Raw genomic sequence first — 24,481 nt, 5'->3', positions numbered from 1 at the left:
GAGTTTGTAAAAGACCCCACAAAACCATATATTTTCTGAAAGCACACGACCTGTAGAATTAAAAAAAATGTGCTGCTGGTTTTTTAGGCTTCGCAATATTTGCTATTTTAAGTAAAAACTACACTCAAATCATTATTAGTGCACACAACAGGGGCTAACCCAATTCCCTCAATCTCCTAGCAACGACCTGGCATTTTCAGGAACACCAGTAGAGGCTCCCATATTTCTAAAACTCAGACCTTGAAAAACAGAAGACATGTCCATCCACTTTACATGTAGGACATTTCCAAATCCAAGAGGAGGTCAACTCCTCCTCCCAGTTATTTTGGTGTATGATGGGTTCCCCGTAGCTGACCAGTACCAACATTCGATAAGCACTGGTTTCCCTCCAAGTTCCACATCCTCACTGCTGGAAGAGGCTGGAAATTCACCATTTGTCTGTCTAATGTGGGTGTTATGTCCTCCCTCCCCCCCAGATGGATCTGAAGTTTGGAGTTTAGGAGAACTCCTTCACTGGTTAACGTGTCATTGAAGATACAAGTTTTTGGGAGGACTTACAGATACGAAAAAACGTCCTGGCCCTCTATTTTGAGCCCAGTCTAGAGTTCAGAATTTTTGCCCCCATCAGTATGCACTCACAGACCTCATTATTAGGTCCACGGTTCAGTAACACAAATTGCTAATCAGCCAATCACATGGCAGTCACTCAATGCATTTAGGCCTCTAGACGTGGTGAAGGCGACTTACTGAAGTTCAAACCGAGCATCAGAATGGGGAAGAAAGGGGATTTAAGTGACTTTAAGCGTGGCATGGTTGTTGGTGCCAGACGGAATTCAAAAACTGCTAATCTGCTGGGATTTTCCCGCACAACCATCTCTAGGGTTTACAGAGAATGGTCCGAAAAAGAGAAAACATCCAGTGAGCTGAAGTTGTGTGAAGGAAAATGCCTTGTTGGTGTCAGGAGAATGGGCAGACTGGTTGGAGATGATAGAAAGGCAACAGGAACTCCAACAACCCCTTGTTACAACCAAGGTATGCAGAATCCCATCTCTAAACGCACAGCACGTCCAACCTTGAAGCAGATGGGCTACAGCAGCAGAAGACCACACCGGGTGCCACTCCTGTCAGCTAAGAACAGGAAACGGAGGCGACAATTCACACAGGATCACCAACATTGGACAATAGAAGATTGGAAGAACGTTGCCTAGTCTGATGAGTCTGGATTTCAGCTGCAACATTCAGATGGACGGGTCAGAATTTGGTGTAAACAACATGAAAGCATGGATCCATCCTGCCTTGTATCAATGGTTCAGGCTGGTGGTGGTGTCATGGTGTGGTGGATCCATCCTGCCTTGTATCAATGGTTCAGGCTGGTGGTGGTGGTGTCATGGTGTGGGGGATCCATCCTGCCTTGTATCTACGGTTCAGGCTGGTGGTGGTGGTGTCATGGTATGGTGGATCCATCCTGCCTTTGTATCAATGGTTCAGGCTGGTGGTGGAGGTGGAGTCATGGTGTGGGGGATCCATGCTACCTTGTATCAATGGTTCAGGCTGGTGGTGGTGTCATGGTGTGGGGGATCTATTCTGCTTTGTATCAAGGGTTCAGGCTGGTGGTGGAGGTGGTGTCATGGTGTGGTGGATCCATGCTGCCTTGTATCAATGGTTCAGGCTGGTGGTGGTGGTGTCATGGTGTGGGGGATCCATCCTGCCTTTGTATCAATGGTTCAGGCTGGTGGTGGAGGTGGAGTCATGGTGTGGGGAATCCATGCTACCTTGTATCAATGGTTCAGGCTGGTGGTGGTGGTGTCATGGTGTGGTGGATCCATGCTGACTTGTATCAATGGTTCAGGCTGGTGGTGGTGTCATGGTGTGGTGGATCCATCCTGCTTTGCGTCTACGGTTCAGGCTGGTGGTGGTGGTGTCATGGTGTGGGGGATCTATCCTGCCTTGTATCAAGGGTTCAGACTGGTGGTGGTGTCATGGTGTGGGGGATCCATCCTGCCTTGTATCAAGGGTTCAGACTGGTGATGGTGTCATGGTGTGGGGGATCCATCCTGCCTTGTATCCATGGTTCAGGCTGGTGGTGGTGGTGTCATGGTGTGGGGGATCCATCCTGCCTTGTATCCATGGTTCAGGCTGGTGGTGGTGTCATGGTGTGGTGGATCTATCCTGCCTTGTATCAAGGGTTCAGGCTGGTGGTGGTGTCATGGTGTGGGGGATCCATCCTGCCTTGTATCCATGGTTCAGGCTGGTGGTGTCATGGTGTGGTGGATCTATCCTGCCTTGTATCCATGGTTCAGGCTGGTGGTGGTGTCATGGTGTGGGGGAGATTTTCTTGACATACTTTGGGCTCCTTAGTACCAATTGAGCATCATTTAAACACTATAGCCCCCTGAGTCTTGTTACTGACCATGTTCACCCCTCTATGACTCCAGTGTCCCCATCTTCTGATGGCTCCTTCCAGCAGGATAATGCTCCATGTCACAAAGCTCAGATCATCTCCAACTGGTTTCTGGAACATGACAATGAGGTCCCTGGACTCCAATGGCCTCCACAGTCACCAGATCTCCATCCAATAGAGCACCTTTGGGATGTGGTGGAACGGGGGATTCCCATCATGGATGTGCAGCCGACAAATCTGCAGCAACTGCGTGACGCCATCATGTCAATATGGAGCCAAATCTCTGAGGAATGTTTCCAACACTTTGTTGGATCTCTGCCACGAAGAATGAAGGCAAAAGGGGGTCCAACCCGGGACCAGTGAGGGGGACCTCATAAAGTGGCCGGTGAGTGTAAGTGTATTTTTAACAATATTTTTCATATATGTTGTAATATATAAAAAACTCATTTTGACATGCAGTATGTGTGTGTGTGTATATATATATATACACTGCATGTTGAAATGCGTAGTTAAAAATATTTTTAAAAATACATGTATTTTTTAAATATATTCTTCATATTTTTTTGAACATATAAAAAAGTCATTTTAACATATATTTTTACATATAGTTGTAAATTAATTCCAAAAATTTAGATTTTGTATTTTTAAAGACAAATACAGTGTAATTGAAATGTATTTTTAAAAATATTTTTTCATATATTTTGTAATAAAAACGCATTTCAACCTGCAGTATATATACAGTTGTGTTGAAAATACTAGCCGTCAGACATCACTAACCGGATCAATCACTGTTTTTGGTGGAAATGATATTTCTACATGGCAAATAATTTCCTAGCAGGTGTAGTAGAGTCATAGAAATCCAACAGACCCGACAGTCATGACATGCATGCTGCTGATTCTGTGTCATTGAATCACTCATTGAAAGGGGCGTGTTCACAATAATAGCCCTGTGGAGTTCTATTACTGACGTCATTCATTCTTTGATAAACAGGTGGCAATTATTGCCCTTATTTAAGGAAGGAAGGCAGCAAATGTTGGACATGCTGGTTACAGTGCATTTCTCTCTGAAATTCTGAGGAAAATGGATGGTTCCAGACATTGTTCAGAAGAACAGCGTACCTTGATTAAACAGTTGGAGGGGAAAACATAGAAAGAAGTGCAGAAAATGATCGGCTGCTCAGCTAAAATGATGGCAAATGCTTTAAAATGGCAACCAAAACCTGAAAGACGCGGAAGAAAGCGAAAAACTACCATTGGAATGGATAGAAGAATAGCCAACATGGGGCGGACTCAGCCAACAATCAGCTCCAGGAAGATGAAAGAAGGTGTGACGTTCCCTGTGAGGACTCAGCCAACAATCAGCTCCAGGAAGATGAAAGAAGGTGTGACGTTCCCTGTGAGGACTGTTACAATTAGAAGACGCCTATGTGAAGCCAAGTTATCTGCAAGAAGTCCCCGCAAAGTCCCACTGTTGGGAAAAAGACGTGTGCTGAAGAGGTTACAATCTGCCAAAGAGCACATTGACCGGCCTAAAGAGAAATGACGCAACATTTTGTGGACTGATGAAAGTAAGATTGTTCTTTTTGGGTCTAGTGGGCGGAGACAGTTTGTCAGACGACCCCCAAACACTGAATTCAAGCCACAGGACACCGTGAAGACCGTGAAGCATGGTGGTGCAAGCATCATGATATAGGGATGTTTCTCATACTACGGTGTTGGGCCTATTTATCGCATACCAGGGATCATGGATCAGTTTGAATACATCAGAATACTTGAAGAGGTCATGCTGCCTTATGCTGAAGAGGAAATGCCCTTGAAATGGGGGTTCCAACAAGACAACGACCCCAAACACACCAGTAAACGTACAACATCTTGGTTCCAGACCAACAAGATGGACGTTATGGAGTGGCCAGCCCAATCCCCGGATCTTCATCCAATAGAAAACTTGTGGGGTGACATCAAAAATGCCGTTTCTGAGGCCAAACCAAGAAATAGAGAAGAACTGTGGAATGTGGTCCAATCATCCTGGGCTGGAATACCTGATCACAGGGGCCAGAAGTTGGGGGACTCCATGCAACACAGATGTACAGCAGTTCTCAGAAACAGTGCGACTACAACCAAATATTCATGAAGTCATTCAAAGGAAAGCAAAATCTTCAAACATTTCTCAGTTTATATAGTGAATGTTGGAGTTTGTAAAGAAGAATACAAACACGCCCATTTTTTTGAACCGTCTAATATTCATTTTTCTTCCATTTTTTTAGAGGAACGACACAAATTTGATGTATTTTTCTTCATGTTGTGATTTGGAATAGAATGTGTCGTGTTCCCAATGCATTTGTGTGGATGGAAAGAAAAGGATTAGAAGGATTTGCAGCTTTAGTCACTTTTATCATCACACGGATATTATTCTGAACACCACTGTATATTTATTGAAATATATTGAATACGGCAAAAATTTTAGTATTTACAATATATGTCAATATATTTGGGAAGAATATTTTTAAAATATATCTTTCTTCCATGTGGGTGTGAAATAATTTTATTATTTTTTCTATATCGGTCGGGACTAAAACATAAATCACGGAAGGTAAACCTATAAATCCCGTATATATTTCATACTCATCTGATTTTTGCCCCTCCCACCCGCTGTGTGCCCATCCCCCGATCTCCCCCTCACCTAGACAGGTGACCCCGGCTCTGCTCTCCTCCTCCTGGCTGACCATGTTCTTCACAGTACAGGTGACGTTCCAGGGTTCCGGTGGCTCCACAACAGCTGTAATCGTATTGGTGGAAGCAGAATAATTCCCCTCGGATCCTCCAATCACGGATAGACTGATATTTGGCTTAGTCCCCGCCTCCACCCTGCAGGAGATCTCAGCGCTGCCATCCCGGAGACACAAGACATGGAGGACCGGAACTGATACTGGAACTGAGAGAGACAATCGTTTCCATTGATAAGGTCCAATCTATACACAGCATGCCCCTCCCCCAGCCTTACCTATAGACAGGTGTGCAGACATCTTCCTGGAGACTGGAGGAGATGGATTGTGTCTGTGCGCAGGTCTCCTCCAACAACTATTTCATCTCCAAACACGGAAAGGTTTCTTCACAGAAAAAGCTGAGAATGTGGAATAGACTCCCTCCAGAGGTGGGTGTGGCCAGCTCAGTGGATTGCTGGAGGAAAGTCCTGGATTCTTTCTTGGATACACAGAATATAACTGGATATAACATTTATAGGGAAAGGTGATCCCGGGAATATCCGATTATTGATCCCGGGAATATCCGATTATTGATCCAGGGAATATCCGATTGCCTCTCGGGGGGATCAGGAAGGAATATTTCCCCTGCAGGAGGAGATTGGATCGTGCTTTGCTGGGTTTCTGCCTTCCTCTGGATCCACTGTGGGTGGAGGATTATAACATTTCTTTAATTGTTGAACTGGATGGACTTTTGTCTTTTCTCAGCCAGACTAACTATGGAACTAAATCACCCCACTAACATCACATCGATATTTACATTTACAGCGGAGAGGCGGCTCTGTCCAGGTCAGAGGTCAGCCTGAGGGTCAGAGCCCCAACTGGGGTCATTGAAATCCCCTCCAAGGTCCCCAGATTGGTGCTTTGTCAGTGTGTGTGTTGGGGGTCTGAGCCCACCAAGGATCTCCAAATGTCCTCCAAAAGGCTGTGATTGCAGAAAGGTCACATCACATAGTCACATAGTCACATAGTCCCATAGTCCCATAGTCACATAGTTAGTCTGGCTGAGAAAAGACAAAAGTCCATCCAGTTCAACCATTAAAAGTTATAATCCCACAGTGGATCCAGAGGAAGGCAGAAACCCAGCAAAGAATGATCCAATCTCCTCCTGCAGGGGAAACATTCCTTCCTGATCCCCCGAGAGGCAATCGGATATTCCCGGGATCACCTTTCCCTATAAATGTTCTATCCAGTTATATTCTGTGTATCCAAGATAGAATCCAGGACTTTCCTACAGCAATCCACTGAGCTGGCCACACCCAACTCTGGAGGGAATCTATTCCACATTCTCACAGCTCTTACTGTGAAGAAACCTTTCCGTGTTTGGAGATGACATTTCTTTTCCTCCAGACGTAAAGAGCGCCCCCTTGTCCTCTGTGATGACCTCAGGGTGAATCCCAACAGAAGGAGTTCAGTGTTTCAGAGCCTGTGATGAAGGGCTTCCTGCTCGTTCTTTTGTGATGTGACCTTTCTGCAATAAAAGCCTTTTGGAGGACATTGGAGATCCTTGGTGGGCCGGAGACATTTGTGCCTTCACCTGTCATGTCTCCAGAATCCAGCTGGTAGTGGCTGCAGCTCCCGCTACTGATGAGTCCTGTTTCCAGGAACGTGTGCTATGGGAACATAGACAAGACTGTATTGGGGGTCTGTCACACGACCATCGATGGTCAGATCTAACACATGGAGACCACCGAGCAGAAGGACCAGCACAGGTCAGGTCACAGCAACTTCAGGGGGGCTGAGGGCTGCAGATCTGAATCCACAGGGAATGGTGAGGATGGGGCAGTAAACAGAGGACATTGTACATACGTGTCTCCCGGATCTTCTAGTCTATCATGTATGGATATAAGGACACGGAGCGTGGAGGACATTGTACATACGTGTCTCCCGGATCTTCTACTATATCATGTATGGATGGAAAGACACGAGCGTGGAGGACATTGTACATACGTGTCTCCCAGATCTTCTACTCTATCATGTATGGGTATAAAGACACGGAGCGTGGAGGACATTGTACATACGTGTCTCCCGGATCTTCTACTATATCATGCATGGATATAAGGACACGGAGCGTGGAGGACATTGTACATACGTGTCTCCCGGATCTTCTACTATATCATGTATGGATATAAAGACACGGAGCGTGGAGGACATTGTACATACGTGTCTCCCAGATCCTATACTCTATCATGTATGGATATAAAGACACGGAGCGTGGAGGACATTGTACATACGTGTCTCCCGGATCTTCTACTATATGATGTATGGATATAAAGACACGGAGCGTGGAGGACATTGTACATACGTGTCTCCCGGATCTTCTACTATATCATGTATGGATATAAGGACACGGAGCGTGGAGGACATTGTACATACGTGTCTCCCGGATCTTCTACTCTATCATGTATGGATATAAAGACACGGAGCGTGGAGGACATTGTACATACGTGTCTCCCGGATCTTCTCCTATATCATGTATGGATATAAGGACACGGAGCGTGGAGGACATTGTACATACGTGTCTCCCGGATCTTCTACTATATCATGTATGGATATAAAGACACGGAGCGTGGAGGACATTGTACATACGTGTCTCCCGGATCTTCTACTATATCATGTATGGATATAAGGACACGGAGCGTGGAGGACATTGTACATACGTGTCTCCCGGATCTTCTACTATATCATGTATGGATATAAGGACACGGAGCGTGGAGGACATTGTACATACGTGTCCCCGGATCTTCTACTATATCATGTATGGATATAAGGACACGGAGCGTGGAGGACATTGTACATACGTGTCTCCCGGATCTTCTACTATATCATGTATGGATATAAAGACACGGAGCGTGGAGGACATTGTACATACGTGTCTCCCGGATCTTCTACTATATCATGTATGGATATAAAGACACGGAGCGGGGAGGACATTGTACATACGTGTCTCCCGGATCTTCTACTCTATCATGTATGGATATAAAGACACGGAGCGGGGAGGACATTGTACATACGTGTCTCCCGGATCTTCTACTCTATCATGTATGGATATAAAGACACGGAGCGGGGAGGACATTGTACATACGTGTCTCCCGGATCTTCTACTATATCATGTATGGATGTAAGGACACGGAGCGTGGAGGACATTGTACATACGTGTCTCCCGGATCTTCTACTATATCATGTATGAATATAAAGACACGGAGCGTGGAGGACATTGTACATACGTGTCTCCCGGATCTTCTACTATATCATGTATGGATATAAAGACACGGAGCGTGGAGGACATTGTACATACGTGTCTCCCGGATCTTCTACTATATCATGTATGGATATAAAGACACGGAGCGTGGAGGACATTGTACATACGTGTCTCCCGGATCTTCTACTATATCATGTATGGATATAAGGACACGGAGCGTGGAGGACATTGTACATACGTGTCTCCCGGATCTTCTACTATATCATGTATGGATATAAAGACACGGAGCGTGGAGGACATTGTACATACGTGTCTCCCGGATCTTCTAGTCTATCATGTATGGATATAAGGACACGGAGCGTGGAGGACATTGTACATACGTGTCTCCCGGATCTTCTACTATATCATGTATGGATATAAGGACACGGAGCGGGGAGGACATTGTACATACGTGTCTCCCGGATCTTTTACTATATCATGTATGGATATAAAGACACGGAGCGTGGAGGACATTGTACATACGTGTGTCCTGGATCTTCTACTATATCATGTATGGATATAAAGACACGGAGCGTGGAGGACATTGTACATACGTGTCTCCCGGATCTTCTACTATATCATGTATGGATATAAGGACACGGAGCGTGGAGGACATTGTACATACGTGTCTCCCGGATCTTCCACTATATCATGTATGGATATAAGGACACGGAGCGTGGAGGACATTGTACATACGTGTCTCCCGGATCTTCTACTATATCATGTATGGATATAAGGACACGGAGCGTGGAGGACATTGTACATACGTGTCTCCCGGATCTTCTACTATATCATGTATGGATATAAGGACACGGAGCGTGGAGGACATTGTACATACGTGTCTCCCGGATCTTCTACTATATCATGTATGGATATAAGGACACGGAGCGTGGAGGACATTGTACATACGTGTCTCCCGGATCTTCTACTATATCATGTATGGATATAAGGACACGGAGCGTGGAGGACATTGTACATACGTGTCTCCCGGATCTTCTACTATATCATGTATGGATATAAGGACACGGAGCGTGGAGGACATTGTACATACGTGTCTCCCGGATCTTCTACTATATCATGTATGGATATAAGGACACGGAGCGTGGAGGACACTGCTAGGACTGGAGGTGGGGATTGGACAGGACTTACCTTCTACATGGACGGTGTACTCATATCTCTGTATACGGACTCCTGTAGGATTACTTATATCCAAACTGTATATCCCGCCATTCTCCAGAGTCACATCATGTATGACCAGACTTCCATTCTCCGATATCCTCGTATTGGTCACGGTGTCTACTGGTCTCAGTGTACATTGTCTGTGTCTAGCTATCCTGGTGCCATTGTGTCCGGTTGGGTCTCTGTATCTCCACTCATACCGGTCACACATCGATCGATCTGTATGGCTGAGGGTGAGATGGATTCTGATGGGGAGGAGAAGGTCAGATCCCGGCCGGGTGAATATTTCCTCCTGAACATCCGGGACATTTCCTGCACAGACAGAATACAGACCCCAGTCAGGTCACAGTCTACACTCCCCTCCCCCCTCATAGAACACACATTGATGGAGAACCATCTGGAATCCCATGAGACTAATGAATGAAAAACCCAACACTGTCCAAGATGTCCACTTCAAGGGTCTCTATATAGAGGAAGGACAGTATATATAGTGTAGTATACAGAGGAAGGGATGTATATAGGGCAGAATATAGGGGACGGGATGTATATAGAGCAGTATATAGTGGACAGGATGTATATAGGGCAGTGTATAGGGCAGTATATAGTTTAAGGGATGTATATAGGGTAGTATATAGCTGTAGGGCAGTATATAGAGCAGCGTATAGGGCAGTGCATACGGCAGTATATAGTGGATGGGATGTATATAGGACAGTAAATAGCAGTAGGGCAGTATATAGGGCAGTGTATAGTGGATGGGATGTATATATGGCAGTATATAGCGGTAGGACAGTATATAGTGGAAGGGCAGTATATAGGGCAGTGTATAGGGCAATGTATGGGGCAGTGTATGGGGCAGTATATAGGGCAGTGTATAGGGCAATGTATAGGCAGTGTATAGGGCAGTATATAGGGCAGTGTATAGGGCAGTATATATGGCAGTGTATAGGGCAGTGTATAGGGCAGTGTATAGGCAGTATATAGGGCAGTGTATAGTGGATGGGATGTATATAGGGCAGTGTATAGTAGATGGGATGTATATAGGGCAGTATATAGCGTTAGGGCAGTATATAGTGGAAGGGCAATATATAGGACAGTGTATAGGGCAGTGTATAGGCAGTATATATTGCAGTGTATAGGGCAGTATATAGGGCAGTGTAAAGGGCAGTATATAGTGGACGGATGTATATAGGGCAATGTATAGGGCAGTGTATAGAACAGTATATAGGGCAGTGCATAGGGCAGTGTATAGGGCAGTATATAGGGCAGTGTATAGGGCAGTATATAGGGCACTGTATAGCGCAGTGTATAGGGCAGTATATAGGGCAGTATAAAGGGCAATGTATAGGGCATTGTATAGGGCAGTATTTAGGGCAGTGTATAGAGCAGTGTATAGGGCAATTTATAGAGCAATGCATAGTGCAGTGTATAGGGCAGTATATATTGCAGTGTATAGGGCAGTATATAGGGCAGTATATAAGGCAGTGTATAGTGGATGGGATATATATAGGGCAGTGTATAGGGCAATGTATGGGGCAGTATATAGGGCAGTATATAGGGTAGTGTATAGGGCAATGTATAGGCAGTGTATAGGGCAGTGTATATGGCAGTGCAAAGGGCAGTGTATAGGGCAGTGTATAGGCAGTATATAGGGCAGTGTATAGTGGATGGGATGTATATAGGGCAGTATACAGTAGATGGGATGTATATAGGGCAGTATATAGCGTTAGGGCAGTATATAGTGGAAAGGCAATATATAGGGCAGTGTACAGGGCAGTGTATAGGCAGTATATATTGCAGTGTATAGGGCAGTATATAGGGCAGTGTCTAGGGCAGTATATAGGGCAGTGTATAGGACAGTGTATAGGGCAGTATATAGTGGACGGATGTATATAGGGCAGTGTATAGGGCAGTGTATAGAACAGTATATAGGGCAGTATATAGTGGATGGATGTATATAGGGCAGTATATAGGGCAGTATATAGGGTAGTATATAGGGCAGTATATAGGGCAGTATATAGGGCAGTGTATAGGGCAGTATATAGGACAGTGTATAGGACAGTGTATAGGGCAGTATATAGGGCAGTGTATAGGGCAGTATTTAGGGCAGTATATAGGGCAGTGTATAGAGCATTGTTTTGGGCAGTGTATAGAGCAATGCATAGGGCAGTGTATAGGGCAGTATATAGGGCAGTATTTAGGGCAGTATATAGGGCAATGCATAGGGCAGTATATAGGGCAGTGTATAGGGCAATGTATAGGGCAGTGTATAGGGCAGTATATAGGGCAGTGTATAGGGCAATGTATAGGGCAGTGTATAGGGCAGTATATAGGGCAATGTATAGGGCAGTATATAGGGCAGTGTAGAGGGCAGTGTATAGGGCAGTATATAGGGCAATGTATAGGGCAGTATATAGGGCAGTGTAGAGGGCAGTGTAGAGGGCAGTATATAGAGCAATGTATAGGGCAGTGTACAGGGCAGTATATAGGGCAGTATATAGGGTAGTATATAGGGCAGTGTACAGGGCAGTATATAGGGCAGTGTATAGGGCAGTATATAGGGTAGTTTATAGGGCAGTGTATAGGGTAGTTTATAGGGCAGTGTATAGGGCAGTATATAGTGGAAGGGCAATATATATAGGTAGGGCAGTTTATAGTGGAAGGGATGTATATAGAGCAATGCATAGGGCAGTGTATAGGGCAGTATATAGGGCAGTATATAGAGCAATGCATAGGGCAGTGTATAGGGCAGTATATAGGGCAGTATATAGGGCAGTGTATAGGGCAATGTATAGGGCAGTATATAGGGCAGTATATAGGGCAGTATATAGAGCAATGTATAGGGCAGTGTACAGGGCAGTATATAGGGCAGTATATAGGGTAGTATATAGGGCAGTGTACAGGGCAGTATATAGGGCAGTGTATAGGGCAATATATAGGGTAGTTTATAGGGCAGTGTATAGGGTAGTTTATAGGGCAGTGTATAGGGCAGTATATAGTGGAAGGGCAATATATATAGGTAGGGCAGTTTATAGTGGAAGGGATGTATATAGAGCAATGCATAGGGCAGTGTATAGGGCAGTGTATAGGGCAGTATATAGGGCAGTATATAGAGCAATGCATAGGGCAGTGTATAGGGCAGTATATAGGGCAGTATATAGGGCAGTGTATAGGGCAATGTATAGGGCAGTATATAGGGCAGTATATAGGGCAGTATATAGAGCAATGTATAGGGCAGTGTACAGGGCAGTATATAGAGCAGTGTATAGAGCAGTATATAGGGCAGTATATAGGGCAGTGTAGAGGGCAGTGTAGAGGGCAGTGTATAGGGCAGTATATAGAGCAATGTATAGGGCAGTGTACAGGGCAGTATATAGAGCAGTGTATAGAGCAGTATATAGGGCTGTATATAGGGTAGTATATAGGGCAGTGTACAGGGCAGTATATAGGGCAGTGTATAGGGCAGTATATAGGGCAGTGTATAGGGCAGTGTGTAGGACAGTGTATAGAGCAGTATATAAAGCTGTGTATAGTGCAGTGTATAGGGCAGTGTATAGGGCAGTATATAGGGCAGTGTACAGGGTAGTATATAGGGCAGTATATAGGGCAGTGTATAGGGCAGTGTATAGGGCAGTGTATAGGGCAGTGTATAGGGCAGTGTATAGGGCAGTATACAGAGCAGTGTATAGGGCAGTGTATAGGGCAGTATATAGGGCAGTGTATAGGGCAGTGTATAGGGCAGTGTATAGGGCAGTGTACAGGGCAGTGTATAGGGCAGTGTATAGGGCAGTGTATAGGGCAGTATATAGGGCAGTATATAGGGCAGTGTATAGGGCAGTGTATAGGGCAGTATATAGGGCAGTGTACAGGGCAGTGTATAGGGCAGTGTATAGGGCAGTATATAGGGCAGTGTATAGGGCAGTATACAGAGCAGTGAATAGGGCAGTGTATAGGGTAGTATATAGGGCAGTATATAGGGCAGCGTATAGGGCAGTGTATAGGGCAGTGTATAGGGCAGTATATAGGGCAGTATACAGGGCAGTATATAGGGCAGTGTAGAGGGCAGTGTATAGGGCAGTGTATAGAGCAATGTATAGGGCAGTGTACAGGGCAGTATATAGAGCAGTGTATAGAGCAGTATATAGGGCTGTATATAGGGCAGTATATAGGGTAGTATATAGGGCAGTGTACAGGGCAGTATATAGGGCAGTGTATAGGGCAGTATATAGGGCAGTGTATAGGGCAGTGTGTAGGACAGTGTATAGAGCAGTATATAAAGCTGTGTATAGTGCAGTGTATAGGGCAGTGTACAGGGTAGTATATAGGGCAGTATATAGGGCAGTGTATAGGGCAGTGTATAGGGCAGTGTATAGGGCAGTGTATAGGGCAGTATACAGAGCAGTGTATAGGGCAGTGTATAGGGCAGTATATAGGGCAGTGTATAGGGCAGTGTATAGGGCAGTGTATAGGGCAGTGTACAGGGCAGTGTATAGGGCAGTGTATAGGGCAGTGTATAGGGCAGTATATAGGGCAGTGTATAGGGCAGTATATAGGGCAGTGTACAGGGCAGTGTATATGGCAGTGTATAGGGCAGTATATAGGGCAGTGTATAGGGCAGTATACAGAGCAGTGTATAGGGCAGTGTATAGGGTAGTATATAGGGCAGTATATAGGGCAGCGTATAGGGCAGTATACAGGGCAGTGTATAGGGCAGTGTATAGGGCAGTATACAGGGCAGTATATAGGGCAGTATACAGGGCAGTGTATAGGGCAGTATACAGGGCAGTATATAGGCAGTATATAGGGCAGTGTAAAGGGCAGTATATAGGGCAGTATATAGGGCAGTATACAGGGCAGTATATAGGGCAGTATATAGGGCAGTGTATAGGGCAGTATACAGGGCATTGTATAGGGCAGTGTATAGGGCAGTATACGGGGCAGTATATAGGGCAGTATACGGGGCAGTATATAGGGCAGTGTATGGGGCAGTATACGGGGCAGTATATAGGGCAGTATATAGGGCAGTATACAGGGCAGTGTATAGGGCAGTATACAGGGCAGTATACAGGGCAGTATACAGGGCAGTGTATAGGGCAGTGTATAGGGCAGTATATGGGGCAGTATACGGGGCAGTATATAGGGCAGTATATAGGGCAGTATATAGGGCAGTGTATAGGGCAGTGTATAGGGCAGTATACAGGGCAGTATACAGGGCAGTATATAGGGCAGTATACAGGGCAGTGTATAGGGTAGTATACGGGGCAGTGTATAGGGCAGTATACGGGGCAGTATACAGGGCAGTATATAGGGCAGTATACAGGGCAGTATATACGATGCTCAGCTCCTGCCTCATGGGTAGGTGTTTGTCTACAGTCCCATCAGCCAAGGTTCGCTGTGCTCAGACCGGACAGGGTGACTCCATTTTAATGAACATAAATGAAGCAAATGACAGATACAATGTAACACAGACATCTGATACACAAGTCACATTGTCTCTGAATGTTATGAATGATATTTCCTTTACATTCGGCAGCCGCTGTGATTTTCTGTAAAATGCAATATGGCCGCCTGACAGATGATGTGCAGAACGTCCCACATATGTCATTTCCTGCTCCTGTGATCGGCTCAATGATTTTCCCTGAACTCTGAACTAAGATATGAGTCAGATTTTAGGCATCCTCTGCAATAGGAACTATGTTTTTGGTGAGATACACCCTAAGGGTCAAATACTTCTAAAGGGATGCAGACCCTGCCACTTTCCTGATCAGAACACGGAGACTGCACCAGGTGATTATAATGAGCTGGACCCTCCCATTCAGGAATTAGTATTCCAAGGACATGCTGGAACAGTCAGCTCCTTCTGAAGAACTGGAGCAGGCAGGACTCCGATAGGTCTGTAAGAATCCCTGCAATGTACATTGATCACCCGGAGGGGATTTTTTAATTTCCCAACAAAAGTGGAGGTGATCTTTAAGCTCTTTCGTCCATCCAACACATTCCCTCTTTTATACCCTCCCCCAGGTACACAGGGGATCCCCAAAAACCAGAGAGAACAAGACTCCGAGGAGAAGTTCTGATCATCATTGTATCATAAAACCGAACAGAAAACGAATAACTAATGCCACAATAATCACACCGAAAAACAATGCAGGACCTACAAAAATACCTCCCCAAATTGAATCCAGATATGCGGAGTTGTATCCCAGCTGTGATCTAGATCCAAAGACACCTTGAATTTCAATATCCAATATCCAACAATATTAAAAGGAGATGGAAGTCCCCTTACATGGTGCAGCATGAACCCCTCATATCACCATGAGAAGAGAAAGACCCCATGTCCCCATGTCACTGGAAGGTCTATAGATGGATGTCTCCTCTACATGGTGCAGCATGAACCCCTCATATCACCATGAGAAGAGAAAGACCCCATGTCCCCATGTCACTGAAAGGTCTATAGATGGATGTCTCCTCTACATGGTGCAGCATGAACCCTTCATATCACCATGAGAAGAGAAAGACCTCATGTCCCCATGTCACTGGAAGGTCTATAGATTGATGTCTCCTCTACATGGTGCAGCATGAACCCTTCATATCACCATGAGAAGAGAAAGACCCCATGTCCCCATGTCACTGAAAGGTCTATAGATGGATGTCTCCTCTACATGGTGCAGCATGAACCCTTCATATCACCATGAGAAGAGAAAGACCCCATGTCCCCATGTCACTGGAAGGTCTATAGATTGATGTCTCCTCTACATGGAGCAGCATAAACCCCTCATATCACCATGAGAAGAGAAAGACCCCATGTCCCCATGTCACTGGAAGGTCTATAGATGGATGTCTCCTCTACATGGTGCAGCATGAACCCCTCATATCACCATGAGAAGAGAAAGATCCCATGTCCCCATGTCACTGGAAGGTCTATAGATGGATGTCTCCTCTACATGGAGCAGCATAAACCCCTCATATCACCATGAGAAGAGAAAGACCCCATGTCCCCACGTCACTGGAAGGTCTATAGATGGATGTCTCCTCTACATGGAGCAGCATGAACCCTTCATATCACCATGAGAAGAGAAAGACCCCATGTCCCCAAGTCACTGGAAGGTCTATAGATGGATGTCTCCTCTACATGGAGCAGCATGAACCCTTCATATCACCATGAGAAGAGAAAGACCCCATGTCCCCACATCACTGGAAGGTCTATAGATAGATGTCTCCTCTACATGGAGCAGCATGAACCCTTCATATCACCATGAGAAGAGAAAGACCCCATGTCCCCAAGTCACTGGAAGGTCTATAGATGGATGTCTCCTCTACATGAAGCAGCATGAACCCTTCATATCACCATGAGAAGAGAAAGACCCCATGTCCCCACATCACTGGAAGGTCTATAGATAGATGTCTCCTCTACATGGTGCAGCATTAACCCTTCATATCACCATGCGAAGAGAAAGACCTCTTGTCCCCATGTCACTGGGAGGTCTATAGGTGGATGTCTCCACAACATGGTGCAGCATGAACCCTTCATATCACCATGAGAAGAGAAAGACCCCATGTTCCCATGTCACTGGAAGGTCTATAGATGGATGTCTCCTCTACATGGTGCAGCATGAACCCTTCATATCACCATGAGAAGAGAAAGACCCCATGTCCCCATGTCACTGGAAGGTCTATAGATGGATGTCTCCTCTACATGGTGCAGCATGAACCCTTCATATCACCATGAGAAGAGAAAGACCCCATGTCCCCATGTCACTGGAAGGTCTATAGATGGATGTCTCCTCTACATGGTGCAGCATGAACCCTTCATATCACCATGAGAAGAGAAAGACCCCATGTCCCCATGTCACTGGAAGGTCTATAGATGGATGTCTCCTCTACATGGTGCAGCATGAACCCTTCATATCACTCATGAGAAGAGAAAGACCTCGTGTCCCCTTTATGTAAATCCCAGGAATGTCTGGAGAGGTAGGAATGACAAGCAGCCCCAGCCCTCTGTCCTACACAAGTCTGCTCAGATCTTCGTATCCTCATGGGTGGCCCAGTACACCCCACATATTACATCTCACATTTGCTCCATGGGATTCAATACACATTTTCCGGCTACAATTCAGAAATTGGTGGATTGGGAAAATCTCTTTCGTCCCTCCAGACTTCCTATGTTTTCTTGTCTTATGTAAGGTCTAATATCTGCATGGACTGAAGTCCCATCTAGAAGGCCCATGGATGGGGAGCCATGTAAAGGAAGGTTGGTTAGCCCTCTCCTCAGAATAGCCGGGGGATGGTAGAGCTCCAAATGGAAAAGCTTTCCTAATAAAGAAATGACCGGCACCCTGCAGGAGAGGATACAACTGTCCATCTGTAGAACATTGTCACCTCCCATCCACCTCCATCCACCAATCAGAGTTTTATCTGGTTTTGGCCAATGTCAGTAGTAATGGAAGGAGCATCACTGGAGATACAAAGTACAAATTCTATTCTATAATGTGTCCGGTTTACAATGAGACATTACATTTCTGGTACAAAGCACGGCCAAGGTATTTACATTTCTATCAATGATCAGGGAGAATGTTCTCATTTATACAATTCTGTACAAAAAATGGAAAAGGTAAAGCATTATTGGTAGAATAAAATAATAAAAAATAATAATACCGTATTATCACCTCTTTATAATGTTCTTACATCCCTCTGCCTGGGCAGAGAAGAGCCCACAGGAGGAGGACACGGAGGGGGCACATTGCTGCAGTCGGGGTATCTATGATATATAGTGGGGCAAAAAAGTATTTAGTCCCCACCAATGGTGCAAGTTCTCCCACTTAAAAAGATGAGAGAGGCCTGTAATTGGCATCATAGGGAGACCTCAACTATGAGAGACAAAATGAGAAAACAAATCCAGACAATCTCATTGGATGATTTGGAAAGAATTTATTTGCACATTATGGTGGAAAATAAGTATTTGGTGAATATGAAAAGTTCATGTCAATACTTTGTTATATATCCTTTGTTGGCAATGACAGAGGTCAGACGTTTCCTGGAAGTCTTCACAAGGTTGGCACACACTGTTGCTGGTATGTTGGCCCATCCTCCATGCAGATCTCCTCCTCCATGCAGATCTCCTCTAGGGCAGTGATGTTTTGGGGCTGTCGCTGGGCAACACGGACTTTCAACTCCCTCCAAAGGTTTTCTATGGGGTTGAGATCTGGAGACTGGCTAGGCCACTCCAGGACCTTGAAATGCTTCTTACGAAGCCACTCCTCCGTTGCCCGGGCGGTATGTTTGGGATCATTGTCATGTTGGAAGACCCAGCCACGTTTCATCCTCAATGCCCTTGCTGATGGAAGGAGGTGTGCACTCAAAATCTCACGATACATGGCCCCATTCATTCTGTCCTGTACATGGATCAGTCGTCCTGGTCCCTTTGCGGAGAAACAGCCCCAAAGCATGATGTTGCCACCCCCATGCTTCACAGTAGGTATGGTGTTCTTTGGATGCAACTCAGCATTCTCTCTCCTCCAAACACGACGAGTTGTGTTTCTACCAAACAGTTCTATTTTGGTTTCATCTGACCATATGACATTCTCCCAATCCTCTTCTGGATCATCCAAATGCTCTCTAGCAAACTTCAGACGGGCCCCGGACATGTACTGGCTTAAGCAGGGGGACACGTCTGGCACTGCAGGATCTGAGTCCCTGGCGGCGTAGCGTGTTACTGATGGTAGCCTTTGTTACGTTGGTCCCAGCTCTCTGCAGGTCATTCACTAGGTCCCCCCGTGTGGTCCTGGGATTTTTGCTCACCGTTCTTGTGATCATTTTGACCCCACGGGGTGAGATCTTGCGTGGAGCCCCAGATGGAGGGAGATTATCAGTGGTCTTGTATGTCTTCCATTTTCTAATTATTGCTCCCACAGTTGATTTGTTCACACCAAGCTGCTTGCCTATTGCAGATTCAGTCTTCCCAGCCTGGTGCAGGTCTACAGTTTTGTTTCTGGTGTCCTTTGACAGCTCTTTGGTCTTCACCATAGTGGAGTTTGGAGTGTGACTGTTTGAGGTTGTGGACAGGTGTCTTTTATACTGATAACAAGTTCAAACAGGTGCCATTGATACAGGTAATGAGTGCAGGAGGAGGAGCCTCTTAAAGAAGGTCCAGGTCTGTGAGAGCCAGAAATCTTGCTTGTTTGTAGGTGACCAAATACTTATTTTCCACCATAATTTGCAAATAAATTCTTTCCAGATCAGCCAATGAGATTGTCTGGATTTTTTTTCTCATTTTGTCTCTCATAGTTGAGGTCTCCCTATGATGCCAATTACAGGCCTCTCTCATCTTTGTAAGTGGGAGAACTTGTACCATTGGTGGGGACTAAATACTTTTTTGCCCCACTGTATACTCTGTCTGATAATAATACTAGAGATGAGCGAAGTATTCAAAAATTCGATTCGACTGATTCGGCGAATTCGTAGAAAAATTTCGATTCGAGTCGAATATATTCGCTGTGAATTTAACTTATAAAAGGGTGTTTCTAGGCTTCAGAGAGCCTTTATATTAGTGCAGAACACTGTACCTTTAATTTAAATGCCCTTGGAGTCTGCTGGGGAAGAGAAATAATACTGTCAGTCAGTATGACATGCAGATGAGTGCCGTCGATCTTAGAATCACCGCACACTTCACTCATTTGGGCAGTCACGGGGCCAAAACCAGAGTGTGGAGCCACAGTGTGGCGGTGGAGGCAGCAGCAATGGGAGGCCATACAGCACCCTATGACAAAAATGGAAACCACCAGCAGTGTGAGGAGACCTGAAAGTGGCACATGGCAGAGTGTGGCGATAGAGACAGCAGCAATGGGAGGCCGTACAGGGACCCATGACACACTCTGGACCTGGCAGCAGCATGAGGAGGCGGTACAGGGGCCCATGGCAGATTACGGGCCTGGCAGCAGCATGAGGAGTCGGTACGGGGGCCCATGGCAGATTACAGGCCTGGCAGCAGCAATGGGAGGCCGTACAGGGACCCATGACACAATCTGGACGTGGCAGCAGCATGGGGAGGCGGTACAGGGGCCCATGACAGATTACGGGCCTGGCAGCAGCATTTGGAGTCGGTACGGGGGCCCATGACACACTCTGGACCTGGCAGCAGCATGAGGAGGCGGTACAGGGGCGCATGACAGATTACGAGCCTGGCAGCAGCAACTTGGACAGGAGGACGTTCAGTTTCTGCACCGTCTGGTGCGTGCTCGCAAACTGTTGTCTCTTGGAAACGGATTCCAAGAAAGACTGCTGACGGAATCCGTGAAGAGGAGTAGCAGGAGAAGGAGCATCTGAACGAGCGGAATATGCCAACAAGCGACAACAGGGGCCCATGGCAGATTAGGGGCCTGGCAGCAGCTATGGGAGGCCCGTAATCTGCCAGCACCCTATGACAAAAAATGGAACCCACCAGCAGTGTGAGGAGACCTGAAAGTGGCACATGGCAGAGTGTGGCGATGGAGACAGCAGCAATGGGAGGCCGTACAGGGACCCATGACACACTCTGGACCTGGCAGCAGCATGAGGAGGCGGTATATAGGGGCCTATGGCAGATTAGGGGCCTGGCAGCAGCTATGGGAGGCCCGTAATCTGCCAGCACCCTATGTCAAAAAATTCTACACACCAGCAGTGTGTGAGACCTGAAAGTGGCACATGGCAGAGTGTGGCGATGGAGACAGCAGCAATGGGAGGCCGTACAGGGACCCATGAGAGACTCTGGACTTGGCAGCAGCATGAGGAGGCGGTATAGGGGCCCATGGCAGATTAGGGGCCTGGCAGCAGCTATGGGAGGCCCGTAATCTGCCAGCACCCTATGACAAAAAATGGAACACACCAGCAGTGTGAGGAGACCTGAAAGTGGCACATGTTTGGGGCATGATTCATGGCGGATTTAGTCAGTTGTGTCAGGAACTGGTGGTTTGAAATCCAGACTAATCCACGCCTGATTCATTTTCACAAACGTCAGTCTCTCCACACTTTGGGTGGACAGTCGTGTCCTCCGCGGAGTTGCAATACCTCCTGCCGCACTAAACACGCGCTCCGATGCCACGCTACTGGCCGGGCATGACAGCCTTTCAAGGGCAATTTCAGCTAGTTGGGGCCAAAGGTCAAGTTTCGTTGCCCAGTAGTCAAGGGGATTGTCTACCTCGGTTGGCAGGGTGCTGTCCAAGTAGGCCTAAGCCTGTTGTTTGAGGTCCTGCTCCAGGTCCACCTGATGCTGCTGCTGCTGCTGCTGCTGCTGCGGCTGGTTAGTAGTTTCCTCACTGCGCTGGTGAAGAAAGCTACTCATCATCGACTGCAGACTGAGGCAGCCGCTGCTGGTGGAGCTGCCACTGCTCCTACCACCCCACCCCTCCCCTGCTGCCATGGCAGCGGAACGCGAGCGCACAGGGCCCACAGTGTCTGAGGATGGACGTTGGCGCAGACAGGCAGAGACCAGCTGACTACATAGGTGGTTTTTATAGTACGTTATTTTGGCCTCCCTCTCAGCAGGTGTGAAAAAGGCCACCATTTTGGAACGGTAGCGAGGGTCCAACAAGGTGGACAGCCAAAAGTCATCCCTCTGTCTGATGGTTATTATTCGGCTGTCGCTACGCAAGCAACCGAGCATGCTATGGGCCATTTGTGCCAAGGAATGCGAGGGACTCCCTGCCTCCATCTCCACAGCATACTGCCACGGTGCGTCTGGGTCCTCTGTCTCCTCTTCCTCCGCCTCTACCAGATGCTCCTGCTCCTCCACTCCTGTCCGCTGAGTGGAAAAACCACCCATTTCACTAAATAATTCCTGAGCACCAATGTCCTCCTCTACCTCCTCCTCTTCTTCCTGTCCTGCCCCCACAGGGGTCATGTGGCGTTGAGATCTGTGCGCCACGTCTACCGCACCCTGACCAGCCATTGTTAACAGCATTTGTTCCAGGACGTGCAACAGAGGAATGACGTCGTTCATCCCATAGTCCTGCCGACTCACGAATAGCTTGGCCTCCTCAAAGGGCCTGAGCAAGCGGCAGGTGTCACGCATGAGCTGCCAATGGCTGACATCGAAGTTACACAGGGGAGTACCTTTATCCGCTTGTAACATCAGGAAATCGGCGATGGCCTTTCGCTGTTCGTAAAGGCGGTCTAACATGTGTAGGGTTGAATTCCACCTTGTTGCAACGTCACAGCATGAGGAGGCGGTATATAGGGCCCTATGGCAGATTAGGGGCCTGGCAGCAGCTATGGGAGGCCCGTAATCTGCCAGCACCCTATGTCAAAAAATTCTACACACCAGCAGTGTGTGAGGAGACCTGAAAGTGGCACATGGCAGAGTGTGGCGATGGAGACAGCAGCAATGGGAGGCCGTACAGGGACCCATGACAGACTCTGGACCTGGCAGCAGCATGAGGAGGCGGTATATAGGGGCCCATGGCAGATTAGGGGCCTGGCAGCAGCAATGGGAGGCCCGTAATCTGCCAGCACCCTATGTCAAAAAATTCTACACACCAGCAGTGTGAGGAGACCTGAAAGTGGCACATGGCATGAGAGACTCTGGACCTGGCAGCAGCATGAGGAAGCGGTATATAGGGGCCTATGGCAGATTAGGGGCCTGGCAGCAGCTATAGGAGGCCCATAATCTGCCAGCACCCTATGTCAAAAAATTCAACACACCAGCAGTGTGAGGAGACCTGAAAGTGGCACATGGCAGAGTGTGTCGATGGAGACAGCAGCAATGGGAGGCCGTACAGGGACCCATGACAGACTCTGGACCTGGCAGCAGCATGAGGAGGCGGTATATAGGGGCCTATGGCAGATTAGGGGCCTGGCAGCAGCTATGGGAGGCCCTTAATCTGCCAGCACCCTATGTCAAAAAATTCTACACACCAGCAGTGTGTGAGGAGACCTGAAAGTGGCACATGGCAGAGTGTGGCGATGGAGACAGCAGCAATGGGAGGCCGTACAGGGACCCATGACAGACTCTGGACCTGGCAGCAGCATGAGGAGGCGGTATATAGGGGCCTATGGCAGATTAGGGGCCTGGCAGCAGCTATGGGAGGCCCTTAATCTGCCAGCACCCTATGTCAAAAAACTGAACACACCAGCAGTGTGTGAGGAGACCTGAAAGTGGCACATGGCAGAGTGTGGCGATGGAGACAGCAGCAATGGGAGGTCTCCCATTGTCCCAACATGGCCCAAATAGTCCCAACATGGGCCCCCTGGCCACGCTTGACTTTCTGGCCACATAGTCGACATACGGCTACGTTTACTTCCTCGGGCGGCTTGACGAAAAATTGCCACACCGCCGAGTAGGAAACTTTGCCCCCGATACTCCTCACTGGCTGACTGCTGCCTCCTCCGTGCACACCGGCACCACTACTGGCCGTGGTGGTAGGCTGCAGTGGAGCTGGTGCTCTACTCCGTGGCCGTTTGGCTCCACTGACACTGCTTCCACTGACACTGCTGCGACCCTCCTGCTGTCTCCTGGGCAACCCACCGACTGTTTCGCTCACTGCCAAGCTGCCACCCTCTTCTCCTGATGATGCGGAAGAAATTGCCTGATGACGACGAGGCTGCCAAGTGCGATCAACCTCCTCATCATCAAGTAGGGTCTCCGCCTCACTACTAGCCCCCTCGGCTGCGTCTGGGTCAGGAGACAGACCTGTCTCTAGACCGGCTACCGGGCCACTCTCCTCGCCACTACTTCTTCGCCTGGCTGCTGAAAAGGCGGATGTCTCCCCCCGTTCCTGACCGCCCTCTGTTAGCTCTTCCTCACTGTACAGTGGGGCTGAGCCCACAGCATGCGATACTTCGCTTGGTGAGGGAACACCAAAGGACAGGGGCAGGTAGAGGACACGTGATTTCAGTGGGCTAGGTCCCGGGCCATGCCAACTAACGGTTGTG

The 24,481-nt window shown here is 47.3% G+C and overlaps 1 protein-coding gene across 1 annotated transcript in view; it reads right to left on the bottom strand.

The window, feature by feature from the left end:
* LOC149435319 (uncharacterized) overlaps nt 1-24,481 on the bottom strand; it is a 130,282-nt gene that overhangs the window by 6,602 nt on the left and 99,199 nt on the right. Inside the window, 3 exon segments of the mRNA XM_089662797.1 lie at nt 5,082-5,333; nt 9,551-9,892; nt 9,975-9,977. Coding sequence (XP_089518923.1) covers nt 5,082-5,333; nt 9,551-9,892; nt 9,975-9,977 — 597 coding nt within the window.

This window comes from Staurois parvus, unplaced genomic scaffold, assembly GCF_062004578.1.
Source record: "Staurois parvus isolate SC_StPar_1 unplaced genomic scaffold, SC_StPar_1.0 ptg001544l, whole genome shotgun sequence".
Lineage (NCBI taxonomy): Eukaryota > Metazoa > Chordata > Amphibia > Anura > Ranidae > Staurois > Staurois parvus.
The sequence above is the reverse complement of the archived record's forward strand: the minus strand, read 5'-3'. Positions and strand labels throughout refer to the sequence as shown.